Raw genomic sequence first — 27219 nt, forward strand, 5'->3', positions numbered from 1 at the left:
ATGGATGGATGGATGGATGGATGGATGGATGGATGGATGGATGGATGGCAGCTATAGTCCAGCCTGTCAAGTCCAGCCCTGCTTGTGACTGGAAAGGGTCTAAACCATTTCAGTTTCCCCAGATGGGCTTTTGCCGCTGCTTTGGAGGTCTTGGGTCACTCGTTCAAGGCTCTAGCACCAGGGGGGCCTTGAGTCTTGCCACGGTTCCCCCTTGGTGAGCCTCACGGGCAGAATGCCATCTCAGCCGCTGAGACACAGCTGGTGTTCTGGGAGGTTCTAGAGGTTCTGAGTATTGTTCTTGCTTCCTGTGATTTGGTTTTCCATTTCCATGGTGGGAAGAAGGTTACAGATCAGTTAGTCAGACTGAGTCCTGAGGGGGTTGAATTCCTTGCCTCCGCCGCCTCATTTTCTCTCTCTGGAGTGAGAAGAGCTGAGCTCAGACCCCAGCTCTACCTCCCCATGTCAGCGAAGACTCGTGCACTTCTGTGCGCCTCAGTCCTTTCACCTGTGGCTTGAGAGCTGCTTGAGATCAGGACCCACTCTCTTTCCTCCTTTGTTGCCCCTCTCCCTCCCTAATCGGTGTTTGCTGGGTTACTGAGGAGGCTGCCTTCAGTCTCTTGTGGCTATCACATCCAGTCATCTCGGCCCTTCTCTGCCTCAGGTAGTGTCCCTGCCCCACCCCTACCCCTTTCTCTCCTCAGGGCCCAAGAGTTGTCCAGGCCGGCTTGGATAGTTTGAATTAAAGGAAGACTTTCTTTTTTTATGGTTTTACAGTGTTTTTCTTCTGAAGTAATATATTCCTTATAATTTGAAACAGTTTCCATAGAATTCTCTGTATGTAGAAGCCACATAATGTAGTCAGTAGAGAACCCTCCTCCAAGTCAGAAGACTTGGGTTCTAATCCAGCCTTAGATGTGTGTGGCTGTGTGACCTTGGGCAGGTACCTTTACCTCTCAGTGTTCTGGGCTCAGAGCTTGTTTAGAGTTAGAGTTTCTAAGACTCAGTTTCAGAGAGGTTCTGACCTACCTTGACAGAGGGAGTGTTCTCACATGGGAGTTCCCCCGAGTTATTGAAATCACAGGGCTAGTGCTAATTTGGATCCTAATGTAGCTGTATTTAGTTAATGACTTGTAATGATGGGAAAAGAGCCGAATCTCAAGTGGATTTTTAGCACCAATTCTTTTTTTTTTTTTTGGCTATGCAATGGGGTTAAGTGACTTGCCCAAGGTCACACAGCTAGTAAGGGTTATGTGTCTGAGGCCGGATTTGAACTCAGGTCCTCCTGAATCCAGGGCCGGTGCTCTATCTACTGCACCACCTAGCTGCCCCACATTTCTTAATGTATGACTCTAAATCCTGTTTTTTTGTTTTGTTTTGGTATGGTGTTAGGCCAATCTTCAAAAGTACATGAAGAAATTCCCATTTGCTGGGCCAAGTGTGGTGGCACGTGCCTGAAATCCTTGATGCTGGGGGAGGATGAAGCTGGTGGATCCCTGGAGTTCTGGGATTCTAAGCCCCTGGGAGCAGGGGGGCCACCAGGCTGCCTAAGGCAAGGCGAATGGCCCAGATTGGGAAAATGGAGCAGCATTGAGGCTGGGCATGTGGCAAGATAGGGAGACCCAGCATCCAAAAAGAAAAGGAAAATTCAGATTGGGTTTATGTTATTTTGTTACTAATGTGCTAGCACAAGCCTTATCAAAAATACAGAGTGAAAGAATCTGCTACTCTTTGCTCTGCTTTATCTGCTTGCTGTGTTGGGAGGCCCCCTTCCCAGCAAGTTGGGATGCAGGAGTGCTGGCGGCAGCCCAGGCCTCGTGTTCCGGCTTCATCTGATGGCCCTGACCTTCTAAGGCCATTTCTGTTAAACACATCCACAGATTGGAGCACGTTAGGTTTGGTTCGGCTTTTTTTTTGTTTTTTGTTTTTTTTGGCAATGTTTAGCACCACTCATTTTTGGAAAAGAGGTTTATGTTCTTTTTTTTAGAATTCAAATGTCTCCACACAGTAAGTGCCTAATTAATGCTTGTTGTCTCTGTGTTCCTGATCTACCATTATCTGTTGCAGGAAACTAGCGATTTCTGTTTACTTATTTCAGTCTCAAATGTTGCTTTAAATTAGAGGAGGCTTTAGCCAGGATTTATTTTTGCCACAGGCTTTTTTTTTTTGTAATGGAATTTTACTAGTTTATTTTCCACACGCTGGTGTGGTAGTCTCTTTGAGGAAGGAGGTAGCTAAGTACAAAGACCCCCAAAGAACCCTTACTATGCATTTAGTGGTTGAACCAGAAATGGCACCAGCCTCCTTGGTATTCTGTCAGAGTCCCCAGCTCTCTGGGTGTCTCTAAACTGAGCTCAGTTAAGTTGCTGCCCCATTCTGGCTTTGGGAAGGAGGAGTGGAAACCCCAGGATTCATAACCTGAAGCTGCTACGTTGAATTTTCACCCCTGGCCATTAGGGAACTGAGCTCCTGTCTGCCCCAGAGCAGAGACAGCCCGAGGGGCGTGGGAAGCGCCCACTGGGGTGGCCCCTCTCGAGGCTGGGTGTTCAGCTAGAGAGGAGTGGGCTCTGATGGTCCCCACAGAGCGTATCCTGCTGGGATCAGCCGGTGGCCTTTCCAGATTTCTCTGCTGGAGAAAGAAAGTCAAGTGTTTTCCTCAGGTCCCCGGCCCACAGCCCAGTTTGCTGCCCTCAAGCAGCGCCACCATGCTTCATGTGTGGGCACTCTGGCTATGGAGAGGCCCTCCACTGGTACAGGCAGTGACTCCTCTGTAACTTAGTGTTTCAGAGAGCCTTAAGAAGCCTTCGTTCCAGATGTCTGTTTATCTTAACAGTTTTTGAATATTGAAATGTTTGGCCTCAGGTGTTTCTAAGCAGATTGAGTGTTTCATTGAATTTTTGGTCAGAAAGAGACTTGAAGAACATCTAGTCAGAACCCCCTTGTTCTGGGCACTGAGGCCCAAGGAGTCTGACTTGTCCAAGGTCACACAGCCAGTGTACAGGGCTTAGAACCCAGGTCTTGGTGATGGTGGTGGTGGTGGAAGTGTCTGTTTCTGATGCTGCTTGGCTTGTTATCAGTGCTGCTGATACAACAGCCCCTAAAAACCAGGGGCGTTCTTTCAGAAGTCGTGAAGAAAGCTTTTGTCTAATTTGGAAATGTTACCTCTCCTCTGTTAAAGTCAGTTGTGAAGTTGTCATGATGAGGGGTTCATTACAGTATCACTGTATGTAACTGGGATGTTAATTGGTCTTTTCAAGATAGAATCCTCTTAGCCCATCAGACGGATTAGCAATTATGTTAATCTTCTTACACAGTCTTGGAAAGGATGGATTCCAAGTATCTCATGCAGCCCCATGAGATCCAGTGTGGAGATCTTGGGCCGTGAACCCCTCACCTGCCCAGCTTCCCGATCTGCAGCCCCCACCTCCTCCATACCTTTGCCCGCCAGTTTTTGGTGAAATGTGGGAAGCTGCTGAGAAATTATGTCAGCCTGAGGATTTGTCTGGTGGTCTTCCCTAAGGTTTTCAGTGGCATGACCCCTGAGCGGCCTGCAAGCGAGAATCAGTAAGTAGACATTGGTTGAGCACCTATTATGTGTCAGGCACTGTGCTAAGCACTGCTCACGTTCTAATGGCTTTAGGTTCAGAGGACTTGGGTTTCTATCCAGTCTCCCTATGTGTGACCCGAGGATCTCGATTTCCTCACTAGGGGAAACAAAAGTAGGAGGTGAAAAGTGAGCTCTAAATGTACGACCCCGGGGATGACCCTGGAGGACGAGCTTTGTTCCTGATGTCCGTCATCTGCAGAGGCTCACCCTTCCCCTCCACGGGTGACTATGGTCATTGGGTTCATCCACTGCTGTGTATGCTGGAGCAGTGCTCCCGCCTGTCCCAGTACCCACTTCTTTGAGGATTTCATTACATTACATCCTTAATGGTAATCCTGGGTTTCTTAACTGGTGTTTACAAACATTTTGGCAACTCTATTTCAGTGTGATGGGTTTCCTTTGTAATCTCATATGTTTTATTTTATACATTTAAGGGGTCTGGATCAGGGCTGTCAAAGTCAGATAGAAACAAGGGCCTTTGAACCATATACAAGGATGCTGGGGTGGGGAGAGGGGGATTTGATTTAGAAAACCACATATTCACATTCTCTAATTTGGTTGCATTTTTGTCTATTTTGTTCAATGTTTCCCAATTACATTTTAATCTGGTTCAGACTCGTGTTCCAAACCTGTGGTCTAGACTGGCCACAGGGTCCATGACACAAACAAGGTTCATAACTGCTGACCTGGATAAATCAAATCTTGTTGGTGGAGGACCCACGTATTTCTGGCAGGCTTTCCACATAGTCTAAGTCAAAATTTTCAGGTTGAAGCATTCATCTTGAGGTGAATAATTGTTAAAGCTAAAGAGACCTTGAAATGAGGGTCTGGGCCCTTTGTTTTACAAATGAGGACTCTGGGGATTAAATGACTTGGTTTGGTGACTGTGGGTCCTTCCAATGCACTGCTGCTGCCTGAAATGAATCTCAGACTGATCTAATTCAGCCAGCATACCTGGCCCCTGGGCTCACCTTGGCTTGAGGGAATAGAGGATTTCCCCATCCCACTTTGGGCCAGTTGTGATTGTTGGGGAACAGTTTTCCCAGTCTGGCCCAAAGCTGCCTCTTGATGGCATTCACCCATCCCCCTCCCTCCTGGCATGAAGCAGGACAGGTCTGATCCCTCTTCCAAGGACAGGAAGGCCTTCAGCCTGGAGCCCAGTTCTCATACCACCATGCCAAACATCCCCACTTCCTTCATCTGTTCCCTGATGGTTCAAGTGTTCAGTTTCCTCACCTGACAGGTCACCCTCCTTTGAATGCCATTGCAGTAACCATTATCCATCCCCTGCCTCCAGTCTCTCCCCACTCCAATCTAGCCTCCATTCAGCCACCAAAGTGATTTTCCCAAAATGCAGGTCCGATCATATCACCCACCCACCCCACCCCTACTCACTGAACTCCAGTGGCTCCCTATCCCTATCCAGGAGCAAATAGAAAATGTTCTGTTTGGCATTCAGAGCCCTTCATGACCTGCCCTCTCTCACCTTTCCATTATCCATCTTATTGGTCCACTGACCCTGACCTCCTAGCTGATCAGAACAAAACCCTCCAGCTCTCAGCATTTTTTCTGGCTCTCCCCCAGTCCCAGAACACTTTTCCTCCTCTGCTCTGACTGCTGACCTCCCTGCCTTCCTTTAAGTCCCAGCTGAAACCCCACCTTCTCCAGGAAGCCTTCCCCAATCCCTCTGAATTCCAGGGCCTGCCCTCTGTTGATGATTTCCTGTTTTTCCTGTATAGAGCTTGCTTTATTACTTACATCTTGTCTCACCTAGTAGATTATGAACTCGTTGAAGGCAGGGACGATCTTTTACCTCTTTTTGTATCCCTAGCATTTAGCACAGTGCCTGGCACAGAGTAAGTGCATAATAAATGTTTATTGAATTGAATTGATTCAGTCTAAACTATAGTTCTCACCCTTTGTAGTGTCATGACACCCTTTGACAGACTGATTAAGCCTATGGACCCCTTCCCAGAATAATATTTTTAAATTCATAAAAGAGAAAACATAGGATTACAGAGGAAACCAGTCATACTGAATTCAGCTGTCAAAGTGTGTGTGTATACATCCACATCCGTAGACCCCAGGTTAAGCCTCCCTCGCCTGAATCACGGCCATGGTTATGAACAGCCCTAAAGCCAAACCTAAGTCTCTACTGCGGATCTCCCTTCCAGCCTGACACAATCAGTAAGCCTGAGTCTGACCATTTCAGACAGCTGTTTTATGTGTTTCTATAATAACCTACGCAGGCATGAATTTACGTATTTCTTGTCTGATCCCCTAGTGCTGGCTGTGCCAGGGCTCAGGTATGCTACTACTGGTGCCTTTCTTCTCCTTGGGCAAGACTCAAGAAACTGGGGCCGTTTGACCATCTCTGAAGAGAGGCCGAAGGAAGGGCTAGCAGCATTCGTTTGTTCTCATGCCACCTTCTCCTCAAGACCTTGACCTCATGACTATTCTAAAATGTAACTTTCTTTCTCTTCCTAGCTTTGTATCCAGGTCCCATAATGCCACAGAACAATGAAAGGCCAGCGAAGAGCTCTGCTTGGCAAAAGAGGCCCCTTGCCAGCCTTCTCAGAGAAGTGGGCGGCTGGGTTTGAGGGCCTTAAGAAGTTCTGCCTTTTACATGCCAAGCAGGAGACCCGGAGCACCTGGCACAGGTTATATCGGTCCCTTCAGCGTCGGAGGAAGGCACTGCGGCTCCAGAGGAAGCGGGGCCAGAAAACGGTTCTGGCTGCTAAGGCCCGTGCCGCTCCGGCTGCTCCACATAGCCACTCTGCCCCTGGCACCGTGAAAAGAAAGGGCACCGTGAGCCCCCACATCCGGGGGCCCCTCGTTGGAAGCCTGCCGGCATCCGTTGAGAACTCCGCCCAGGAATGCCAGCCAGAGGAGGAGCTCCAGAAGGCAGCAGCTGGCTTGCCAGTAGGCAGTGTGTTGGGTCAGGCCAATGGGTGTAGGCAGAGGACTGACCACCAGGATCCTGGCAGGCTTAGGACAGCCAGTGGGGAGGGCCAGGTGGAGAGCAGCCCCACCTTAGTCACCTTGAGGAACCATAAGGGAAATGGTTGTTACTGTAGCTGCTACCAAGGGCTGGACCCAAACAGAATGGAGCCAGAGCAGCCATCCCTGATTCCGGGAAGGCCCCAGTTCAGCCACCGCAGGGGGAAAAGGATATCACTGCTTCGGGTGTATAAGAAACTGTCCATGATTAGGTTTCGGTACCGGATCCTGAGATCCCCACAGTTTAAATCAAGGAGCAGAGCGTGTAAGCTTCGGAAAGGCCAGCAGCGGAGCTGGATGCAGAAGGTCGCCAGGGACTGTCGGGACAAGCGCCAGAAAGGCTGCGAGGGGGGTACTTGTAGCTCATTCCCTCACTCAGGACCCACCAGCCCCTCTCACCTCCCTCAGCCTCCCTTCCCAGATATGGACTGCAGTGCCCCAGGGCCCACCGCAAAGGGAAAGAACTCACGTACACCCAGTGGCCCAGCCAGAGGAAGCCCTGGGTCAGGCCCAGAGCCTTGTGGGGGGGAGACCCTCCCCAGCCAGCAGAATGGCAACGTTGCCCACTTCACTGGACTGACCGGTGAGATCCTCTCACTGGGGCCACACTCCAGGGACCTTTTCATATCAGAAACTGAACCAGAAACCATAACAGTGGGGCAGAATGATCAGGCAAAGGACGTCGGGGATGACAAGATAAAGCTGCCTCTGCCTGCCCAGCCTGAGAAGACACCAAGTGGTAACGAGCTCCCCGGGGAAGAGCCTGCGTCCACAAAGACTGTGCAGGACGTGGGGAATCCGTGCCACATGGAGGCGGAGGCTCCCCGCCCCCGGAACATCTTCAGTGCCAAGTTACTGGACCACCCGTACTGTAAAAACCCCCTGGAGGCCCCCTCACAACAAACCAGACTCAAAGGGGGCCGGCAAGTGGGAGGTGGAAAGAGTGGTCAGAAAGCATCGCCTGTGAAGGACGAAGAGCTGTCCTCCTGCCTCTGTGGTATGTGCGCTGCCCGTCCGCCCGTCCACCCCCACACCAAGGACGTAGGGCCTTTAGGGTCCAGTGGGTTCTTAAGGTATTTCCCCACGGTGCCCCCATTTCCTCTCCCTTCCAATAGCTTCTTGGAAGAGAGACGCCGGAGGTTTCTCCTCTGAGCCCAGCACACCGAACCCCAGGTGTTCTGGGTGGCCGGGAGTGTGACCGAGGGGGGCAAGCCGGGTAGTTTCCTATCAGGGGAGGTAGGTGGCCCCCAGGTGCTCGTCTGCGTAGTGAGGACCGGGGGGCCTTGCGTAGCTTTGTAAGGTTACCGTAGGATGTTAGGACTTGAACATCCTAGGTTATTTCCCTGTGCCTAGCAGGCCTTGTTCTTTCAGTCACCTAATCTAGGAGCATTAGAAGGCAGAGCTGGGATTAGTGGCGTAGCCGGGGGGGGTAGGTTAGTGAGCATTTAGGGAGTGCTCGCAGCAGTGCAGTGTGGTAGATCCTGCAGGAATTACCCCCGTTTTACAAGTGCAGACAGGGGGCTCAAAAAGAGCAGCCGACCTGAGGGTGGGGAGCTCTGCCTCTACCCTCAGCGCTCGTTCCGGCCTCTTGGGGCCCACTAGGTGACCCAGATACCACGAAGAAGATACGTCTGTTGGCCCCGCTTACGTCCCCGGCTGCCAGAGAGGAGGAGAACCCCTCCCCCTTCACAGTGCTGCCCCAGGGGCAGCCACGAGCAGCCGCTGCCGATGCCATGTGAGGCGGAGGGTCTTTGCTGATTGGTGAGGCGGCCTGCCCCCTCGTTGGGGAGATGGCGTGCCTGATGTCAAGAGAAAGAGCGAGGGGCTGAGTTTCTTTAAGAGGTCGCTGTCTCTGTGGATTTGGTCGGTGTTGCTGGGCCCCTCCCTCATGCTGGCCCACTCAGTTGTTGGCTGAGGACCTTGGGGGCTGCCTGTGTCCTTGCATGGTAGAGCAGGCAGAGGGCAGAGGTTCTCCTAGTCCGGGAGGCTTCCACTTCAGAGGCCTTTAGCACAGGGTAATCCTTTGGGTAGCTGCTCTTCAGATTTTTATGTCCCGGTCACAGAACCTCAATAAAATTCATAATTTGGGAGAGAAAGGGACTGTCTTTTCCCGAATGGGCACGCCATGCTTATGATTAGAAAATGAAATTCAGTGGGCTGGACTTTTGGCTTGTTTTTGTCTTTTTAACATTAGCTCAGATGTCTGAGCTAATGTAACATAAACATAACATGAAGCATAACATGAAAAATAGAGCAGAGGGTTTAGGGCATTGGGATCACACGCCCGAGCTGGAAGGGAGTGCAGACGCCTCTGGTCTCGAGGAGAAGGAAGCTGAAGGCCAGTTCAGAGCCCGTGGGAGGCCTGGCGGGGTGGCGGACCTTTGCAGATATGGAGCCCGTTGCCTGCCCCTGCCCCGGCCTCTCGGAGGAGGTGGCGTGCCACATCTGCCTTCTGGGGCACAGTCCTCCGCTGGCTGGCAGCTTTGTCTTCTGCCCTTCACGGGCACAGCGTGGCGTGCAGTTCCTTTGTGCTTGACTTTGGTTGAGGTTTTTCTTTGACAGTCGTTCAGATGACACAGCTTGCGGATTACTTGAAATCGTTTTAGACTCTGGTACGGGAATCCTCTCTATTGTGAAAACTGTGGCAGGGTTGGGTGCCGAACCTGGGGAATGAACCTTCCTCTCCCACCCAGCTAAAAGAGCCAAAGCTGGTGGTGCAGCCTTGAGGGGAGTCCCCACAAATGGGGTTCTGCTGCTGTCTTGTCTTTTCTAGCTTTCTGTGTGAGTGAGAGAGCACCTTTCACTCTTAAAGACCTTTCCAGAGGTCAGAGAACATTGGTGCAGGTGACGTGTCACATTCACATTCTTTGGTCAACTTTGATGAGTGTGTCACCTTCTTTTGGCTTTACAAGCCTTTCTTATGTGTCTTTAGGATTCCTGGATGAGGTGATGAAGAAGTATGGCAGCTTGGTCCCCCTCTGTGAAAAAGATGTTCTCGGAAGGCTGAAAGAGGTCTTTAATGAAGACTTTTCCAATAGGTTTGTAGAGAGGGATCGGTTGGGATCCCTGGAAATCAAGGGTGCTGCTTGTGTGCCCGAGCCAGGGTTCCAGAATACTCTCTCTCCAGCATGGAGCAGCAGAGGGAACAATAGCTCCCCTCACTCACTCTTTCCTCCTGAATCCACCTCTGTTTCAGAAAGCCATTTATCAATCGGGAAATCACTAACTACCGGGCCAGGCATCCCAAATCTTCCAGTTGCAACTTCCGGGTGTTCTACAACAGGCACATGCTGGACATGGATGACCTGGCGACGCTGGACGGTCAGAACTGGCTGAATGACCAGGTGAGAGAAGATGACGTTTTCAGGGTGGAGCCAGCTGTCGGGCTGAGAATGAGGGAGCTCTGAGACGGAGGGGCCGGGGGAGGGGACGTCTGAGCAGGTTACCTGCCCCGTCTTTGCCACAGGCCCAGGCAAGTCAGTCCATAACCATTCATTAGGCACGTGCTGTATGCAGGCACTGTGGACCGCACATTATTCCGGTCTGTTCTATAGTTCAGAAGCCCCCTTTAATGGGCCGTCCCAGGTGGCTTCTCCGGGCCTGGCTCTGATGTCGCTGGTGCTGGGACCTTGGAACAATGGCTTCATCTCTCAGAACCTCTGTTTCCTCCTCTGTAAAATGGGGATAGAACTCATGTGGTGGTTGTGAGGAGGGGCCTTTGTTACAGGCCCTCTCTCTCAGAGTTGTTAGTGCTACTGTGCGCTCTTCTGGTCTAAGTTATTCATCAGAAAGGGCAATCAGTTGTAAGTCCCTCAGCTCAACAGGAGTTTAAAATTTGGTTTTTTTTTTTCAGGTAATCAATATGTATGGTGAGCTGATAATGGACGCTGTTCCAGACAAGGTAAGTGAAGCCCCTTAGTAGAGGAGGGCCCCTGTCCTGTGCATCTTTGTGGGGGGCTGTCCAAAGGTGGAGATGAATGGGACAGAGGGATCCCTGCAGGTCAGAAAGCGGACACACAGCAGGTTCAGCTAGTCTGGGTATGGTGTAGACCACCCCACCGGAGCCTAGAGGAAGGAAGGAGTAGTGGGGCCACGCAGCAGGGAGCCCAGGCCTGGCGGAGCAGGCGTCAGCCCCGTGGGGCTACGGTATGCAAGGGGCAGGAGGGGGAGTCCACTGGGGAAGGCCTGGACGTCGTCAGCTTGTGCTTCCAAGGTTTAGTAGTGGAATGTCACTCGGAGAAGGTGTCACCTTGGTGACTGGAACAGCTGACATTTGATAGTGCTTTTCTTTTCTTTGTTTTAATTTTTTATTAATTTATTTTGATTTATTACTAATCACTTCCATATGCTTTTGAGTTTAAAATTTTTCTCCCCCTTCCTTCTCACCACCCTCCCCAAGATTAAACCTATTTTCACATTAATGATGTTGTAAGTAAAAATTAGAACCAATAGGAGGAACCACCAGAAAGAGAAAACAAAACTCAACAGAAGAGAAAAAAATTAGCAATTCAAATTCCCTAGTTCTTTCTTTGGATGTGGATAGCATTTTCTATCACGAGGCCTTTGGAGATGTCTTAGATCTTTGTATTGCTGGGAAGGGTTAAGTTTATCAACATTAGTCGTCGCACAACACGGCTGTTAAACTGTGTACGACGTTCTCCTGGTTCTGCTCACTTCACTCAGCATCAGACCATACAAGTCTTTCCAGGTTTTTCTGAAGTCAGCCTGCTCATTATTTCTTATAGCACAATAGTATTCCATCACATTCATATACCACAACTTGCTCAGCCTTTCCCCAATTGATGGGCATTCTCTCAATTTCCGATTCTTTGCCAGCACAAAAAGAGCTGCTATGAATATTTTTGTACATGTGGGTCCTTTTCCTATTTGTGCGATCTCTTTGGGATACAGCCCTAGAAGTGCTATTGCTGGGTCAAAGGGTACGCACAGTTTTATAGCCCCCTGGGCATAGTTCCAAATTGCTCTCCAGGATGGTTGGATCATTTCACAACTCCACGAACAATGCAATGCATCAGTGTTCCGATTTTCCCACATCCTCTCCCCCATTTTTGATAGTGCTTTTCCAGACATGGTCTCCTCTGTATAAGTGTGAACAAAGGATGGATTGGGGTGGGGAAGCGCGAGAGCGGAGGAAGCCCCTTCCCACCCGGCTCCAGTGACAGTCCAGCAGCAAGCAGCCATGTTGAGGCAGTGCCCCACAGCCTTGCACGGACGCAGTAGAGGGAGGACCTAAAGACCAGTGGGGGCTCATGTTGCCGACACCCGACGGGGCAGGCAGAAGAGGCTTGGAGAGGGGAGCTGGTGAATCCAGGGGCGATGTCCAGCAGCTGTTTGGAGCTGGGGAGCGGCTGGGGTTGTCTGTACGGGCGTGGGGGTCTCTGGCAGAGAGCTGAGAAATGACCAAGAGAGGAAGACCAGGGCAGCATGGTGCCGTGGATAGGTGCCAGGGAGTCCAGATCTGGCCTCAAGACGCTCGCTGGCCATGTGACCCTGCACAGGTCACTTCACCCTATCTGCCTCCATTTCCTCATCCATAAAATGGGCTGGAGAAGGAAATGGCAAACCCCTCCGGTATCTGCCAAGAAGACCCCCAGTGGGGTCACAGAGTCAGACACAACTGAAACACAACAAGTCACATCTGGAGGGGGAGGAGGGCATGCTATTGCCTGGTGTGTGAGGGCTGGATGGAAGTCCTCCTGGAGCACCGGAGGTCCCTGGACACGCCGGCTCATCCTTCCTGTCCTGAGCAGCCTCCTGAGAGCTCGGGCAGCAGGCGTTCCCCCTCTAATGTGGCTGCTTGCCTCTGGTCTTTTCTAGGTTCACTTCTTCAACAGCTTTTTCCATAGACAGCTGGTAACCAAAGGATACAATGGAGTAAAAAGATGGACCAAAAAGGTAGGATGTCCCACGTGTCTCGGGGCAGCAGCTCGGTCTGAAACGGCCGCTCGCCTCTTCTCCTTGGAGGGCTGAATCAGTGCAGAGATGCCGTGCCCAGTAACAGCCTGCAGGCCAGCGGACCGGTGCGCCGCCAGCTCCCTGGAGAGATCAGGCTGTGCGTTTTCCTGGAGGTTTTATCGACGGACTTGTTAGAGTAGTTCAGACCCCAGCCTGAAGACATTCTGTGAATTGGGGCATTGGGACTCGCACATCGTTTGCAGGGTGGGTTGGAGCAGGTGGAAGAAATACTGAGGGTCCATGGTGGGAATTGGACCTTATGGTCAAACCATGTGATTAAGCCTGGATTAAGCACCTGCTGTGTGCCAGGCTCTGGGCTAAGGACTGGGCATACAGAGAAAAGCAAAAGACACTTTCAGTTTCCAGGGAGAGAGACAGCAGGCAAACAGCCGTACAAATAAGACCTGTGCAGGCGGTACTGGTGAGATCCCACAGGGAAGACACCAGCACTGAGGGGGATTGGGAAAGGCCCCAGACCTGGGGCCCAGCTGGAGAAAATGCCCCGGGCTGAGAGAGGGAGCAGCAAAGAAGCCAGGGTCACGTGATCTGGGCTGGATCAGTAGGCCTGAGAACTGCATAGAGATGATAATTGAAAGCTTGGGAGTTGATGAGATCACCAAACAAAATAGGATAGAGGGAGAAGAGAAGAGGACCCAGGATAGCGCCCAGAGGGGCATGCACTGTTACCGGGCACTGCCTGGATGCAGGAGACTGAGGAGCGGTCAGATTGGGGGGGGGGGGGCCGACGACCAGGAGAGAGCTCTGAGGTGACTCAGTCAGTGAATCGTGGCTGGAGGTCGTGTTATGCAGGACCTGACGATATCCTTTCCATGTAGTCTGTCCTGTTAACAAGTCTGGCCAAAAAAGAGGTTAATGGAAGGAAAGAAGGGTTAGAGTAGAACGTTTCTCAGTTAAGCTTGCCTCCTGCCCCAGCAAAACATCCTTCGGCCGCATAAGGAGCAGCGGCCTCGGGCATCTTCCCAGTGGCCAATGGGCTTGTGGACCTGGGGTTTCATCCCTGTGGGCCCTCTTTGCACAGGCAGACAGATCACGCTGTGTTACTGCTCGAGGGAGATGGGTGGTCTTCCTGAGTTGTGTCTCCAGACTCCTCTTCCAGCTGCCAGCCCTTTTGGGGGATGAGGTTCTGTGGATCCAGCTTAGCTGGTCATCCCCTGAGTCCATCCTTAGAGTCCAGTACAACCTGTGCTTTACTGGCCCCTTCCTGCTCTGCCTGAGGAGGGTGTTGGTGGGTTGTGAGGTCACAAGTCAGAGGTCAGCCCCTGGAACGACCCAGCCTCTGTGCAGACGGGTGCTTTAGATGCGCATGTGTATGGGGCAGGGGGCAGGGTATCTGTGTAGATACACACATGTTGGGGGGGGGTCTTCAGGGGAGTTGGCGGTAACAGTTGTAGTTACTCTGACTCTATCCTGTGGCAGTAAGTTTTTTTCTCTTTCCTGGTCAGGTGGATTTGTTCAAAAAGAGCCTTCTCTTGATTCCCATTCACCTGGAGGTCCATTGGTCTCTCATTACTGTGACCCTCTCAAATCGAATTATTTCCTTTTATGACTCCCAAGGCATTCATTTTAAGTTTTGTGTAGAGGTAAGTGAAGGCATGCTTCCTGAAGACTGTCTGTTTTGTGGTCAGCTGAGAGCCTCCAGTGGGTGAGGCCATGGCTGTGTGGTCAGCTCCTCATCACGGAGCCTCCAGATAGTTGAGGGGCACTGGCATCTCGTTTATCCATAAGCTCCTCTGCCCTGAGCCCCCTGGGCACTTTCAGCCAAAGGTAGTTCCATTGATAAGATTTTTAGACCATATTAGCAAAAATGAGCCTTTGGGATCTCGTGAACGGCGGCATCGTCAGCTGCCGGTGGCCCAGCCACGGCTTTGTGGCTTTCTCCATTTTCCCCATTTCTTCAGCCACTCTGTTGAGGAGTCCTTTGGAGGCAGTTAGCGTAGGAAGTTCCAAACCTAGAGCGTCCAACAAGCGTGACAGCCCGTGTTCGGCATCTGCCCTGAGAAGCTAAGCTGTGAGGGCAGTGGGAGGTGGCTTCCTTTATTAAAGACGTCGTTGACCGAGGGGATGGTGGCCAAGGCTTCGCCCACCTCGTGAGCCTCATAGGCTGTGACACAGTCAGGGCCGTCCCGGGGCAGAGCGAGGCAGACAGGAGAGCTGGTGCCCCTCTGCACTTGGATGTCGGGGCTTCTGTGGGATATTTATATCTGAACGTGGCCGCTTCAGACAGGCCGCTGGTCCCCCCCGGCCATGACTTAAGGAACGCCAGGCTGCCTGACCCCTGTCCCGTCCCCACATTCTGTGATTCGGCCCGAGATCCCTCCCACCAGTCAGTGTCGGTTCTTGACCCCTGGGGTGAGGAGAGGCCTTTAGGAAGCTCACCTGTTGTGTCTTCAGCAGGGAGGTCAGGGATTCCCAGGAGCCAGCTTCAGGAGGATTTTCTGAGAGCATATTTTTGTCTTTCGGATTTGCTGTATTTCTTCTGTCACTCCCTTCGCTCCATTAGAAGGGATGACAATTTTTGAGCTGTTTTAGTGCCCCATTCCAGTCTCTCAATCACCTGGAAGCTTCCTTAGTTCCATGGCTCACTCGCTTCAGATGTCGGGAGGTAATCTGGAAAAGAAACAACTCCCTAGGAGGTCAGCTCCTCAAGGCAGGCAGGCATCATTCCTGGGGGTGGGACCCTCACAAGTGCCTTGCTCCAAAGCCCCAGCAAATGCTTCCCGATTGAGTGGGATTGAGTGTTGTGGCCAGGGGAGAGTCCCATTCTTCTCAGACCCACCTGCAAACGTGGGTGTCTCGGTTTCTTTTTCATCAGAATATAAGAAAGTATTTGCTGACTGAAGCAAGAGAAAAAAATCGACCCGAGTTTCTGCAGGGTTGGCAGACGGCTGTTACAAAGGTGAGTGGGGGCGCATTCAGCCACAGGGAGAGTGCCGTGGGCCGTGAAAGATAGAGAAGCCGGGGCGCAAGGACCCTCGGGGCTCTCTACCACCCTTCCCTTGCCCGCTGGGCCCACCCATTGCCCAAAGCAAGGCCCTTGGACTCAGAGCATGGTCCTTCTCATGGTAGGCTCTCTCTGCCCTCTCTCCCACCTCACGGCTCCCTCGAGCTAAGGATCCCCATCGTCCCCAAGGCTCTGGCTTGGGAGCCCCTCTTGGAGAGGCGAGTGTGTGAAGGATGGAAGAACAAGAAGGCCTGATGGTCAATGACTGCCCCACCTCAGGCCCTTCAGGTTGCTTCTCTCCTAAATTAGCCAGGTTGGAGTCTCTCTCCCACAGACGGCTGTTGTTAAAGTGGAAGGGGAGAGACTTGGAGCGTGGAGCAGGAGCCAGATGAGCAGAAAAATCCCCCCACGCTGAACCCCCTTGTTAATATTAGAATCGTCAGAGTGACCTGAAGGAGTTTGGGGTGCAGTGCCTTGAGGAGAGGGGGAAATAATAGCTCAAGGCCCAAGCCGCTCTCCAGCGAGTGGGTCAGGATCTTGTCTGTGCCCCTCTCTTCCAGAGGAATCAGACCCCAGTTCTGCCTGAGTCAGGGAGGCACCTTTGGACCTTGGCTGGGAATAGGGGGAAAGAAGGGATTAGACCATATTGCACCTCCAAGGCTCCCCAGCCATTAGCCAGCTAATTCCAGACCCTGGCACAGATGAACCAATGTGGGAAACACAGCTTAGCCTTCCTAGGGAAGGCAAAGTAGGATTTCTTTATTTTCAGTTTTTATTGTTAGTTCCTTACAGTTTATAGTTACACACACACACACACACGTATATAGATATATATAGTTAGTTATAGTTAGCAAAAAGAAGCTGCTAGTTTAAAAAAAAAGCGTGTGTGCGGTGGGGCTGTTTCTGCCAGTTTTGACTCAAATCTACAGGCGTTGGGAGACGTAAGAGGCACTGGCCTCGTCCCACTTCCCTGTGGCTGAGTGGGGAAGGTGAGCCCTCGAGTGTAGGATTCGAAGCAGCTCCTGGGGGAGTTAGAAGGGTCGGGGGTCTACGGCTTGGCACAGGAGAGAGGGGCCTTCCCAGTGGGGATTCCAGCACTCCCCGTAGGTTGCACGACAGGTGGGCTCATCACTTGGGTCCTTGTCTTTCTTTTTTATTTGCTAAGCAGAGTCTGTGGAAGGTCAGGGGCCTCAGAACAGGGGCTTTGCTTGAGAACGACTTTCACGTTGCAGCTCAGGATGCAGACGGCAGCTGTGAAGTGCCACAGAGGTTAATCTTCAGAGGGCTTCAGTTCTTACTCAGTCAGGTGTCCGTTGCTGAGGGTCGGTGAGCAGTGTGCTCGGTGGCCCCCACTTGAACTGAGAGAGAGCTAGGGTGTTCCAGGGAGGGGGCCCCCAAAAGAGCAGCCAGCTGTTGTCCTCCTGGGGATCTCGGGAGCCCTGGAGGCCGGTTCTGCTTAAATCACACTCGTCTTTTTTCTCACTTGTCAGTGCATTCCACAACAGAAAAACGACAGTGACTGTGGAGTCTTTGTGCTCCAGGTAAGCAGGTCTGTCCTTCAAGAACTGAGCCAAGGGGGCAGCTAGGTGGCGCTGTGGATAGAGCACCGGCCCTGAAGTCAGGAGGACCTGAGTTCAGATCCGGCCTCAGACTAAACACTTGCCGCGTACTAGCTGTGTGACCTTGGGCAAGTCGCTTAACCCCGATTGCCTCACTTAAAAAAAAAAAAAAGAAGAAGTGAGCCAAGGCCCTCGGGGGCTCCCTAGTGGGAGATGCCTTTCCAGGTGTGGGTGTTCGGTGCTTTGTTTGGGATTTTTTTGTTACTTAATTTCCGAAGAACGGGCTAGAATTGTTCCATTTCCAGTTTTCACCTTTAGCCATAAACAGGGATAAAAAAGCATGCTTGCTCTTTTCTTGCCAGACATCATTGGTTACAAGTCAGCCACACTTCTCAGCCTTTGGGCAGCACTGAAGGGGTGAATGTCCCCCCCGCTCGGCCTTGTGCTCAGGGGCCACGAGGAATCATCTCTGGCCCCTGGCGCCAGGATGCGGACAGGCAGCTGTGCAGTTGGCATGAAGTCAGCCTTGTTTCGGGGGAAGCTGTAGACAGAGCTCTGTCCAAACCCCTTGCCGAGCAGAGGTACCACTGGGGCTTACTCAGGGAGGGCGGTGAATTCACTCAGTGTTTGTGGGACTGACTTTTTCAGTACTGCAAGTGCCTGGCCTTTGAGCGGCCCTTCCAGTTCTCCCAAGAAGACATGCCGCGCGTTCGGAGAAGGATTTACAAGGAGCTGTGCGAGCGCCGGCTCTTGGACTGACTCAGAGCAGCCGCCGTGGCCGGCCAGGCCCCGCTGACAAAGGCGCCGTGTTACCCGGACCTCTGACCACTTTCGCATATTCCCAGATGTCTCAGACCGGTGGCGTCCCACCACTCGGCTTACCTCAGCTTGGTTTTTCTCCCCTGACTTGTTTCTTCAGCTACCGTGTCATATTTCTTAATGTCCAGTTTTGTTCCTTTCTGATTTGTGGATTTCTTTCTTGTATTTAATATTTATTATATGCACGCATGCACATAGACCAGGCATGCAGTACAGAATATTAAAAACAAAAACAAACAAACTCGTAGACTGGGTGCACCTTTTAAACGTAGCTAGAATGAAATGAGTCCAGATTTAATAGGTAGGCTCAGAACCTAAAGATGCAGGATCTGTCTTCCAATTCCGTGCAGTTGAGACCATGCAGCTTTCCCGGGGTCCTACAGGAGACCAGACAGGACCGTTTCTGACACGTCCTGAGCAAAGCCCCTGGTGTTACCAGCACCCTTCTTCTTCCCTCGTCTTGTCTGAGGCTTTGAGGTCCCTCCCCTGGGAAGGTTGGGATGGAAACCCCAGGAAGGAGCTGGGAGTAAGCCCACCCACGAGGCTTCCTTGACGCAGCTGAGACCTTGTGTTAAACCGAGCCAAACCCTGGGCTCTTTTGTTTCTTACTGAGAGTTTGTTACTTACTGCATGACTGTTACTGTATGTGCCCTCGTCCTGTGTAGCAAAAATGAGGCTTCAGACACTGGAATGCCGAGACGATGGGATGGACGTGATGCTGCCCTGGCAGCGGGCATCGTTGCTAGCCAGTGCCCGAGGGCACACTTGGGGTGGGGGGCAGTATTTTGAAGGTGAGAGGTGTTTAAATCAAGAAAAACTGTGTTCAGAGACGCCTTTTGTGCTTAAATAGCTGAGACTTCTGTTGGGCAGGAGGTGCCTGTGGCAACTGAACTAATTCCCTGGGCACTTTTTTCTCTGTCCCTTTTTGGCATCACATTTTAACATTTGAAAAGCAGACCTGTGTGTGATAAGCCCAGTCAGGTGGGGATTCTCTGCCAGCTGGTCCTCTCTGAGTCGCCCTCTGCCTTACGTTCGCTGCCTGGTGTGTCTCCGTAGAGATGGAAACAGTGAATGAAGATCATTGTATATCTTTGCACTTCAGAAGTGACGTGATACTTGTTTATGCTTGAACATAAATTCATTCCTGGTTTGTTGTTGGGTTTTGTTTTTGTTTTTTTTTGTTTGTTTGTTTGTTTTTAAGAAAGGATCTCCTGGTACGTGTCTAGTAATTGAACTGCAGGATTTTTGCTTTTCATATTACGACACTACGATGGACTGGAGAGGACCTGGCCTGAGGGGGAAGGGGTGTGGAGTACTTAATTTGGGTTTTCCTTTTTGTTTTTTTGGCCCTGTTCAGAGAGGCCAAGGCGGACCGGTCCTCTTCAGCAGGCAGCTCCATTTCTGGGCTCTCTTATTCATTCCCCCCTGTCCTGTTAGGTAACCCTTTCCCTGGTCTAACTCCCCCCACCTCAGCATTCTTGGGGGTGTCAAGTACGAGAAATGAACCCAGCTTTGGATGTGGAGAAAAGCAGATCTTGCATATTTAATCTGGCTCTTTGTAACATGTGTCTTTACATGAAAAGGGAAAATAATTAGATGCATGTTGAACCTATTGAGTTGTCTGTTTTGAAAGGTTAAAACAAATCCAGTGTGTGTATATAGATACCCAGAAGCTTGTGTAGAAAAGTGCTAAGTAAATTCCAGATTATACTTGAATTCATGCCCCAGGTGTATATCAGGTGTTGAAAATGAACAAAATAATGCAGTTTAACGTCCCCACAAGGTGCACCTGAAGGGGGCTGCTGGCCACGGAAGAGGGTGGGGGGAAGCTTATACCCAGGGCTGCCATGGACCAGGGGCACTTGTCCCTAGCACTGTCTCCCCAGTGTTTTACACTGGAATCTGTCCCATCCCCAGTTGGGTCTTGTCCCAGGGAAGATCCCACGTCAGCAGAGCATGGGGCGTGGGCCCGGTAGAGATAGCCTCGTGGGTGCTGCCAGGCTGCAAGGAGGGTGATGGCAGCACCAAGGAAAGGAGATTTTATCAATCAGTGTAACAAATTGCGTTGAGTTAATCTTGGTTTGCCTTCCCAGCCTCCCCCGTATGTTTGCCCCCTACCCTCATATCTGTTTATAGTTTTTCAGGACTCACAACAGTTTCTGTGTGAGAGGTTTTGCTCTCGTACCCCAAGCCTCTTTGTTGGCTAAACCAAAGTATGACCATTGGATAGTCCAGAAGGCCTTTTTTACCCTCAAACCCAGAGCCCTCCAAAAGCCTCCCCCACAGTTCTAGCCTTGAGAAGGGCAGTACAGAGCCATTCTGGCATGATTAGAGCAGATGCCAGGCTGTTCTTGGCTGTTACATGGGAAATGCCCAACACGCTGTTCACAAGGTGTGCCCCATTGACAGTGGAATCTACCAGGACAGGTTACTGTTTCTTTTCCACTGACTAGCGCACGTGCCACCAAAGATTTCAGATTCTGGTGTTGAGGAGAGCAAGGACGTTTTGGCCGAGGGTCAGATACTCAAATGGCTGTTGAGGAGGGCTTTGTTTGCCTGGTTGTTCAGCCCTTGCCATCCCTTAGATTCTGCCGGTTTCCATGTGGGTGTATTGACTCACTAGGTCAGTGACCTAGATTAGAACAGTGTCCTTCATCCTCCTGATGTGTTAGCAATCCTTGTTCCCTGCCGGCAGGGATGCTCTGAAATAGACCCCCAGCTCTGAAGGGCAGGAGAGCTGTCGGATCACTGTGCACCCGGCCCCGAAATGCCTTCCGATGCTCTCTTGCCTGGGTCAATCCATGTTAGTGCGGGCTTTGTATTTCAGGAACAACAGTACTTAGTGCAAACTGAGAAAGCACATGGGCTCTGAGCAGCCAGGCTCAGACTTACCATGTGCTCCTCTGGCTGCCGCCATGATTTTTCCCCCGAGTTTGCCTTCTGATAAATCTATAGGGAAGACTATGAAACTCAACCAATACTAGTTCAGTGTTTTGCTCACGGAAACTCTGTACGATCCACTCTTATTTAACCCCGTGGAGAGGGTACATTGGTGAAAAGAATCCCCAAAACATTTCCTGTTGACTTTGTCGTGTTTCTTCTCCTTATTTTAAATAGGGGATTCTGGGGTCCTTGAATCACCACACCCATAGGGGGAGACCCGACTCGGGGGGGAGCCAGACATTTGGCTTGCTGTCCATTACTAGACTAGCGACAGCAGAAAGCTTGGCTGCCCTTTCAGAATGGGGTTTGGTCAGGCATTCCCTGGATTGGAGGAGAATGGTACCTGTCCTGCTGGACCGTTTGTATGGGGAGGGAACACAAAGGCAACTTGCCGTTCTGCTTACGGCTTCATTCTGGGAATCTCAAAGCTCGATGGGCGGTGGTACCCCAGGAGGAGAATAATTGTGAATTGACAGTGGATAAGGAAGAGGCAGAGAAGGCCCTCAGGGGAAGAAGCTGCTTCACAGAGACTAGAAAATTGGAAAGGTCCATTTGCAGGCACTTGGTCTTCAGAGAGATGAATTTTTACCCAGTGAATCAGACGAAACTACACATACTGTAGATAAAGGCTATGATGATGTAAAATTCCAATATCAAACATGTAGTAAAAAGTGAAATGTTGGGGGGGGGAAACTTGGTAAAATATTTTTGAGAAATAAACTAATGACTTTATAAATACGTGTCCTTTTGTGTTGAATAACACTGTGCAGGGAGAACTTTTCAGTGGCGCTTTAATAAAAGGGTCACTAATGAACAGTCAGTAAACATAAGTGGACACTGGCAGTTTTAGCAATATGAACTGATGGACAGAGTAATCTTGGGTTCTTGCAGTGACTTCCCAAAATCTGTTTGGGCAAAAACTAGCTGAAAACCAAACGCCTTTAATGGAATCAGATGTGGAACGTGCCAGAAGTCCCAGTAGAGACCACCCTGGATGTGTTAACAGCCCTGCCTCAGAGTTCTTGAGAAATGCAAAACCAGGGGAGTAGAGGCAGGTGACTGCTACTCAGGGTCATCCATGTGACCTTGGGCACATTTCATCACCTTTCTGAGCCTCACCTGTAAAATAAGAAGGCTTCTTGGTCTAAGTTTGTTTCGTGGTTTGGGAAAACATTAATTCAGTTCTGACAATATTAAGTGCCTACTATTTCCAAGGTACAGATGTCCTTATGGTGTAACACAAGGTAGGAAGGACTGGGAACAAAAGAGAAATACAGTGTTTTAAGAAAATGAGGGAGACAAGAGCCTGACACCATGAAGAAAATGTGGAGATGAGGAAGGTGACCCTCCTCCCAACCACAAATCGGGGCTTTTCCTGCTGCTCCAGTGTGCCAAGCCATGAACCCAGCGTAACAAGTGGTGAAGTACTAAGAGATGGCGGCCAAAGCTTCTCACGTCATAATTAGGGTGAGGAAGCTGGTTATGGACTTGGGGCTCTCACTTCAACCTTTCAACCCTTAGCTAATATTTCATTTATAAACCATTCAGAAGTTTTATTCAGGTTGTCACTCCCAAAGTCTGCAGACTAGTTGGTCAGAAGGAACTCCAAGTATGTTCCCATAGGAAGTTACGACGATTGTTATGTTCCCCAGCCAACTCCACCTGGCTGAACCACAGAACTTCCACATTTCTAACAAGGCGTCTAGAGGAAATGTCCCTACTTCCGGCAGCACCCTTCCCCAGCCCTTCCCCAAACCCCCATCTCCCATAGCTGAATAGGAAGACAGGCTCCCCTAGCTCTAAGTCTGCAGATGATTGGGGCTGGGAGTAGGGCTCTTATTGCTACATAGAGAATAAGGACCTTTCTCTCCTGATGCTCTGGTCAGCCCGTTTTTCTGCAGGCCCTGGGGCAGGCCTTCCTTTACTGCTGCCCCATCTGACCAGGATCCTAAGAGAAACTGATTCTCTGGGATCAGTATCTAGCCCAATCCACTTTCTCTCTACACTCTTATTCCTAAAATAAGTACAAAGCCCTTCTGAGGTTTCCTAAGGCATTAAAAAAACAAGAAACCGAAGGTTCTTCCCTGCTTTGCATATTTTGTGTGATGGCTCCACCCAATCCAGATGGTGGTCCTGTCATCTGTCTACAGAGGGAGGTGAGGACTGACAGGGCTGGACATCCCGGAGGTGGGCGAGTAGACTGGCCATCGCTGCAGCAGGCATTGCTGAGGGAGAAAGGCCACAAACATGCTGGAGACTGTGTGCGGAACATGCCCTTCCTCATTCTACTTGCACTGTTTCCTTCCCACCTGTTTGGAAGTAGAGGAACAGGAGCACTCAGACAATGAAGGACGGAGGGATGGTTACACCTTTATTGGAAGGGGACCTGGCCAGGTAACTCGTGAGAGAAAGCACATTCCCCTCTAAAATTCTTATTAAGAGCTAAATGAGATTCAACTTTCCTATTTATCACAGAATGAAATAAAATATACAACTAAAACCATCCGGTAAGAAAACCACAGGAAAACAAAAGGCCAAGCTTTCTGTGGGTGTGAGAAAAGCACCCTCTTCTCTAGCCAGCAAACCCAAAGCCCTGTTCACAGTTAAGACACAGATATGGCCAACCCCGATGATAACGTACACGTCAGGATCACCTGAAACAAGCCAATCTGTGTAAACGCTGCACCTGATCGCTTGGCCATAGTTGAACATGCAAAAGGAAGTTTGCCCAGAAGAGCTTTCCTCCCCAGAGTCCTAAGCCACAGACCACTGAAAAGATGGCAAGCTACTGGTTGACTTTAGGCCTTCTTGATTTTTCTTCTTTGATAAAAATCCTTTAAAGGAATTACAATGGGTTTCTGCAGTTAGGCTCCAATCTGTCCTCCCCAATAGATGCAGATGCGCCAACAGACTTAGCAGTAAAGGTACATCTCTCTGCCTAGCTGGAGTGAATACCCTCCTACTGTATCCCAGCTGAGTCATCTCAGGTACACAGTTCAACAAGAATTCAATTCTTTTATCAGCAGTGCAAAAGCTGATTGAACGACCCTATCATTTGGGTGTGGCCTCAAATCACAGACCAGGAAATCCGTTCTAAGTGAAGCTTATCCAGTCTTTCCCATTAGAAAGGTTTTGTTCCCTTGATTTTCAGGCTCTTCTCCATCCTGCCAGTTCCCTTCCCACTCTGGTAAAATAAACACAACAGGTCTAGCATCACTTGGCCCAATTTCCAAGTTAAAATGAACCTCTGGAATTCATCTGCTATCTCTTCCCTACAGTCTGCAGGAGGCATTTCCCACAGAAGATCCTGTTTCCTTCCACATCCTTTGGACCAGCTTCCCAGGGAAAGCTCAAGGATGGTGCTTAAGACTGTAAATACACATTTCTTTCTCCATCATCCATTCAGAGCACTAGAGCAGAGCCCTCTCTCTGGGTCTGTCGGATCGTTAATGCTGAGGCAGAACTGTTTTAGGAATGCCCTAATAACCTGTGTATCTTTATGAGCTAAAAGTCACCTTGGGAACAAGGGATATCTTCAAAAAGCTTAGAAATAAATCTCCTCATTTATAGGCTATTGCCACTAGAGCACAGATCATCACACTCATTTCATACAAATTTCATGAGGCTCTTTTCCCTAAATGACCACTCCCAGGTTGTGAACAGTAAGTCATATAATGAGACTTTTCTAATCTCGTGCTACAATGGCTTAAAATCTACGAACACGGCCACGCAGTTACTAACTGTTCCTTAGGACAAGCTGACCAGACCTCAAGGCTCCAACAGAGTCCCTTGCTTAGTTTCAGACATTTAATGATTTTCAGAGTGGAAAAGCCAGGTCGAGGTCTGGGGCTGAATTCCTGTGTGGACGCAGAGAAACCAAAGAGAGCCTGTTCTACATCAGCTGTTCCAGGACGTGAGCGTTGCTTTTCCAGGGATCCGTCAACCAGCCAACGTCGTCTGTTTGTACGTGAGGGGCTTCCATCACTCGTTGATTTTGCACATTTTCCCATAGCCTCCTCTGCCAGCATCATAGTCTTTTCGGTACTCATCTCGTACCTCAAAGGGAAAAAGCAGAAGATGTTGTCACAGCCAGGGAGAGAATGAGATGCCACAACAACCATAGATGACAGCTGAGGCAGGGGGTGCAGCTTAACAAGTGTCCCTCTGGAATATATGGTTCATTCAGCATCACACCCAGACAAGTGTTGTGGTGCAGCCAACATAGTTGAGACAATTGCCTCTCACTCAGCTGACCCCAGAGCTCCCTAATCCTCTCAACAAATAAGAGCCTTGGGATGAAGCTCAAATCGTGTGCAATTCTTTTCAAATAACACACAACTCCTCCATGTCAGAAAACAGGGTGCTCTGGTTTGTGCCAGGCACTAATTTACAAGCACCTCCAACCACCACAATCCAATGGCAGTGAACAAACTACTGAAAACCCTGACACAAATGTTATCTGCTGCTTCTGAAGTTCAACGGAAACCCAAATTCCAGAAACCATATTTCAGAATGAGAAAAGCAGCTAAAATCTGATGGGAAAACCAGAGTGAGGCCTGACTTTAGGGACCTTACCTGCCCCCCAGATCGTCCTCGTCCATACTGTCGGCCCTCTTTGAAGCCCGCGTCCCAGTCTGTTCGGATAATGCGATCATCCAAACGGGTCCCATTAATGTAACGCATGGCGTTTTCAGCATCTGCTCTGGAGTAGTATCTTGGGGTAAGCGTTAAGGAAAGGAGGGCTGTACTTCTCTAAATGTCTATAAAGATGTCCAAAGTAACCACTTTTTAAAATGTAGCTGAACACACAAAAAAGAAAGTCTGAACCCAAAAGTGACTTACTAGATACAAATGGATAGATCCCAAGTGAGTTAAGACAAAAATCTGATGAAAGAAGTTTACCAGCCTAAAAGGGATCCCAGAAAGAAGGAAGGGAACATGTATTTTTAGCACCTACTACCTGCCAGGCACCAGGCTAAGTGCCTTAACAATATGATCTCATTTGACCCTCACAACTCTATGAGGTAGGTGCTGTTATGACGCCCACTTTGCAGTTCAGGAAAGTGCCAAAGGAACGAGTGATGTCAAATATCCTGAAATTAAGGACAGACACCAAACTGCCCCAGAGAAGGACTTCACCACAAGTCCAGGCCTTCCCTAACAGCAGCCTGGCCAGGCGGCTTCAGTCAGAGTCTTCCTCCAGCAGCAATCCAACACGTCGCTCCTCACTCCAAAGCCCCAGTGGCTCCCCACTGCTCATCAGCTGTGCCTGGCTATCGAGGCCACTGCACCTTGGGGATACCTGCCTCTTTCCACATTCCTTGGGATTCAGGCACCCCTCATGTGCTTCCCTTCTGCCCCCTCTCGCTCAGACCCCAGCTGTCCAAAAGCACCCTGCCCCTACTGTGACCAACCAGCGGTCAGCCCACCTCCATCTGAAGACCTCCAAAGAGCAGGACTTGCTCCCCGACCTCTTTGGCCTATTCTGCTTGGGTGACACCTCTAATGGGAATGAAGATTTTTCCTGAGCCCAAATCAAAACATGCCATTTTGCATCATCCATCTCCTGTTCCTGCTTCTGCCTTCTGGAATTGAACACAGAGTAACAGACTTAAAACTGGAAGGGGCCTTAGAGGCTTTCAAATCTAACTCCCATTTTTCTGATGAGGAAACTGAGGCAGAGAGAGGTTAAGTGACTTGCCTCTGGGAAAACTGGAACGCAGACTTCTTGATACCACGTTCAGCACTAGCCACAACACTAAGCTGCTTCCTGGGCACCCCGGAGTCAGCCAAACAGCACAGAGTCATAAACACAGAGAAAGCCACCTGGGAACCCTGCACGGGCTTCTTCAGTTCTAACGGGCTGGCTTCCACTTAGAGCGTACAGCGTATGTGCTCAGGTCGTGCTGTAGAGATGAGGGAAAAGACGGGAGCCCCCACAGGTGAGGGAGATGCTGGGACTCAGGCCCAGGGGGCAGAAGGAAAAACAATCCTGGCTGCAAAAAGGCAGGCATGGCAGAAGGAAAAACTTCCAACAAGAAGGACTATCTAAAAATTAGATGAGCCTGGCCCAAGGGAGAACGTAGACCCGCTCACTAAAATGACCTCAAGCTAAAGCCATTTTGTGGAGATTCTAAATTTGGCAATCAGTAATTAGGGAGTTTGGCCTAGATCCTGTCCAAGGTCTGTGCCCATGCAGACACCCTGTGACTGTAAAGAAGGGGAGGGGTTTTGCCCCCCAAACCCAAGGGCTCTGAAGGGGTTCTTCTGCCCCTCACACCCTGTGACTCTAAAGGGGGAGGGGTTCCAACACACACACACACACACACACACACACACACACACACACACACACA

At 50.3% G+C, this 27219-nt stretch overlaps 2 protein-coding genes across 3 annotated transcripts in view; one reads left to right on the top strand and one right to left on the bottom strand.

Annotated features, from left to right (window-relative positions):
* SENP5 (SUMO specific peptidase 5) overlaps positions 1-21599 on the top strand; it is a 23858-nt gene extending 2259 nt beyond the window's left edge. The window contains exons 1-10 of one of the 2 annotated variants that reach the window (XM_027875696.1): positions 3345-3561; positions 6092-7601; positions 9537-9642; positions 9801-9948; positions 10458-10505; positions 12443-12520; positions 14044-14181; positions 15414-15497; positions 17033-17083; positions 17750-21599. In XM_027875696.1, coding sequence (XP_027731497.1) covers positions 6125-7601; positions 9537-9642; positions 9801-9948; positions 10458-10505; positions 12443-12520; positions 14044-14181; positions 15414-15497; positions 17033-17083; positions 17750-17860 — 2241 coding nt within the window. In that variant the 5' untranslated portion in view covers positions 3345-3561; positions 6092-6124 and the 3' untranslated portion in view covers positions 17861-21599. Of the gene's footprint in view, positions 1-3344; positions 3562-6091; positions 7602-9536; positions 9643-9800; positions 9949-10457; positions 10506-12442; positions 12521-14043; positions 14182-15413; positions 15498-17032; positions 17084-17749 lie in introns of those variants that run through there. The other variant, XM_027875695.1, reaches the window with a different exon arrangement.
* Positions 21600-23213: 1614 nt separating this feature from the next.
* Positions 23214-27219, bottom strand: part of NCBP2 (nuclear cap binding protein subunit 2) — a 6284-nt gene continuing 2278 nt past the window's right edge. Inside the window, exons 3-4 of the mRNA XM_027875697.1 lie at positions 25439-25577; positions 23214-24919 (exon numbers count right to left, since the gene is read on the bottom strand). Coding sequence (XP_027731498.1) covers positions 24845-24919; positions 25439-25577 — 214 coding nt within the window. The 3' untranslated portion in view covers positions 23214-24844. The remainder of the gene's footprint in view (positions 24920-25438; positions 25578-27219) is intronic.

Source organism: Vombatus ursinus, unplaced genomic scaffold, assembly GCF_900497805.2.
Source record: "Vombatus ursinus unplaced genomic scaffold, bare-nosed wombat genome assembly UNPS02014810.1, whole genome shotgun sequence".
Taxonomy (NCBI): Eukaryota; Metazoa; Chordata; class Mammalia; order Diprotodontia; family Vombatidae; genus Vombatus; species Vombatus ursinus.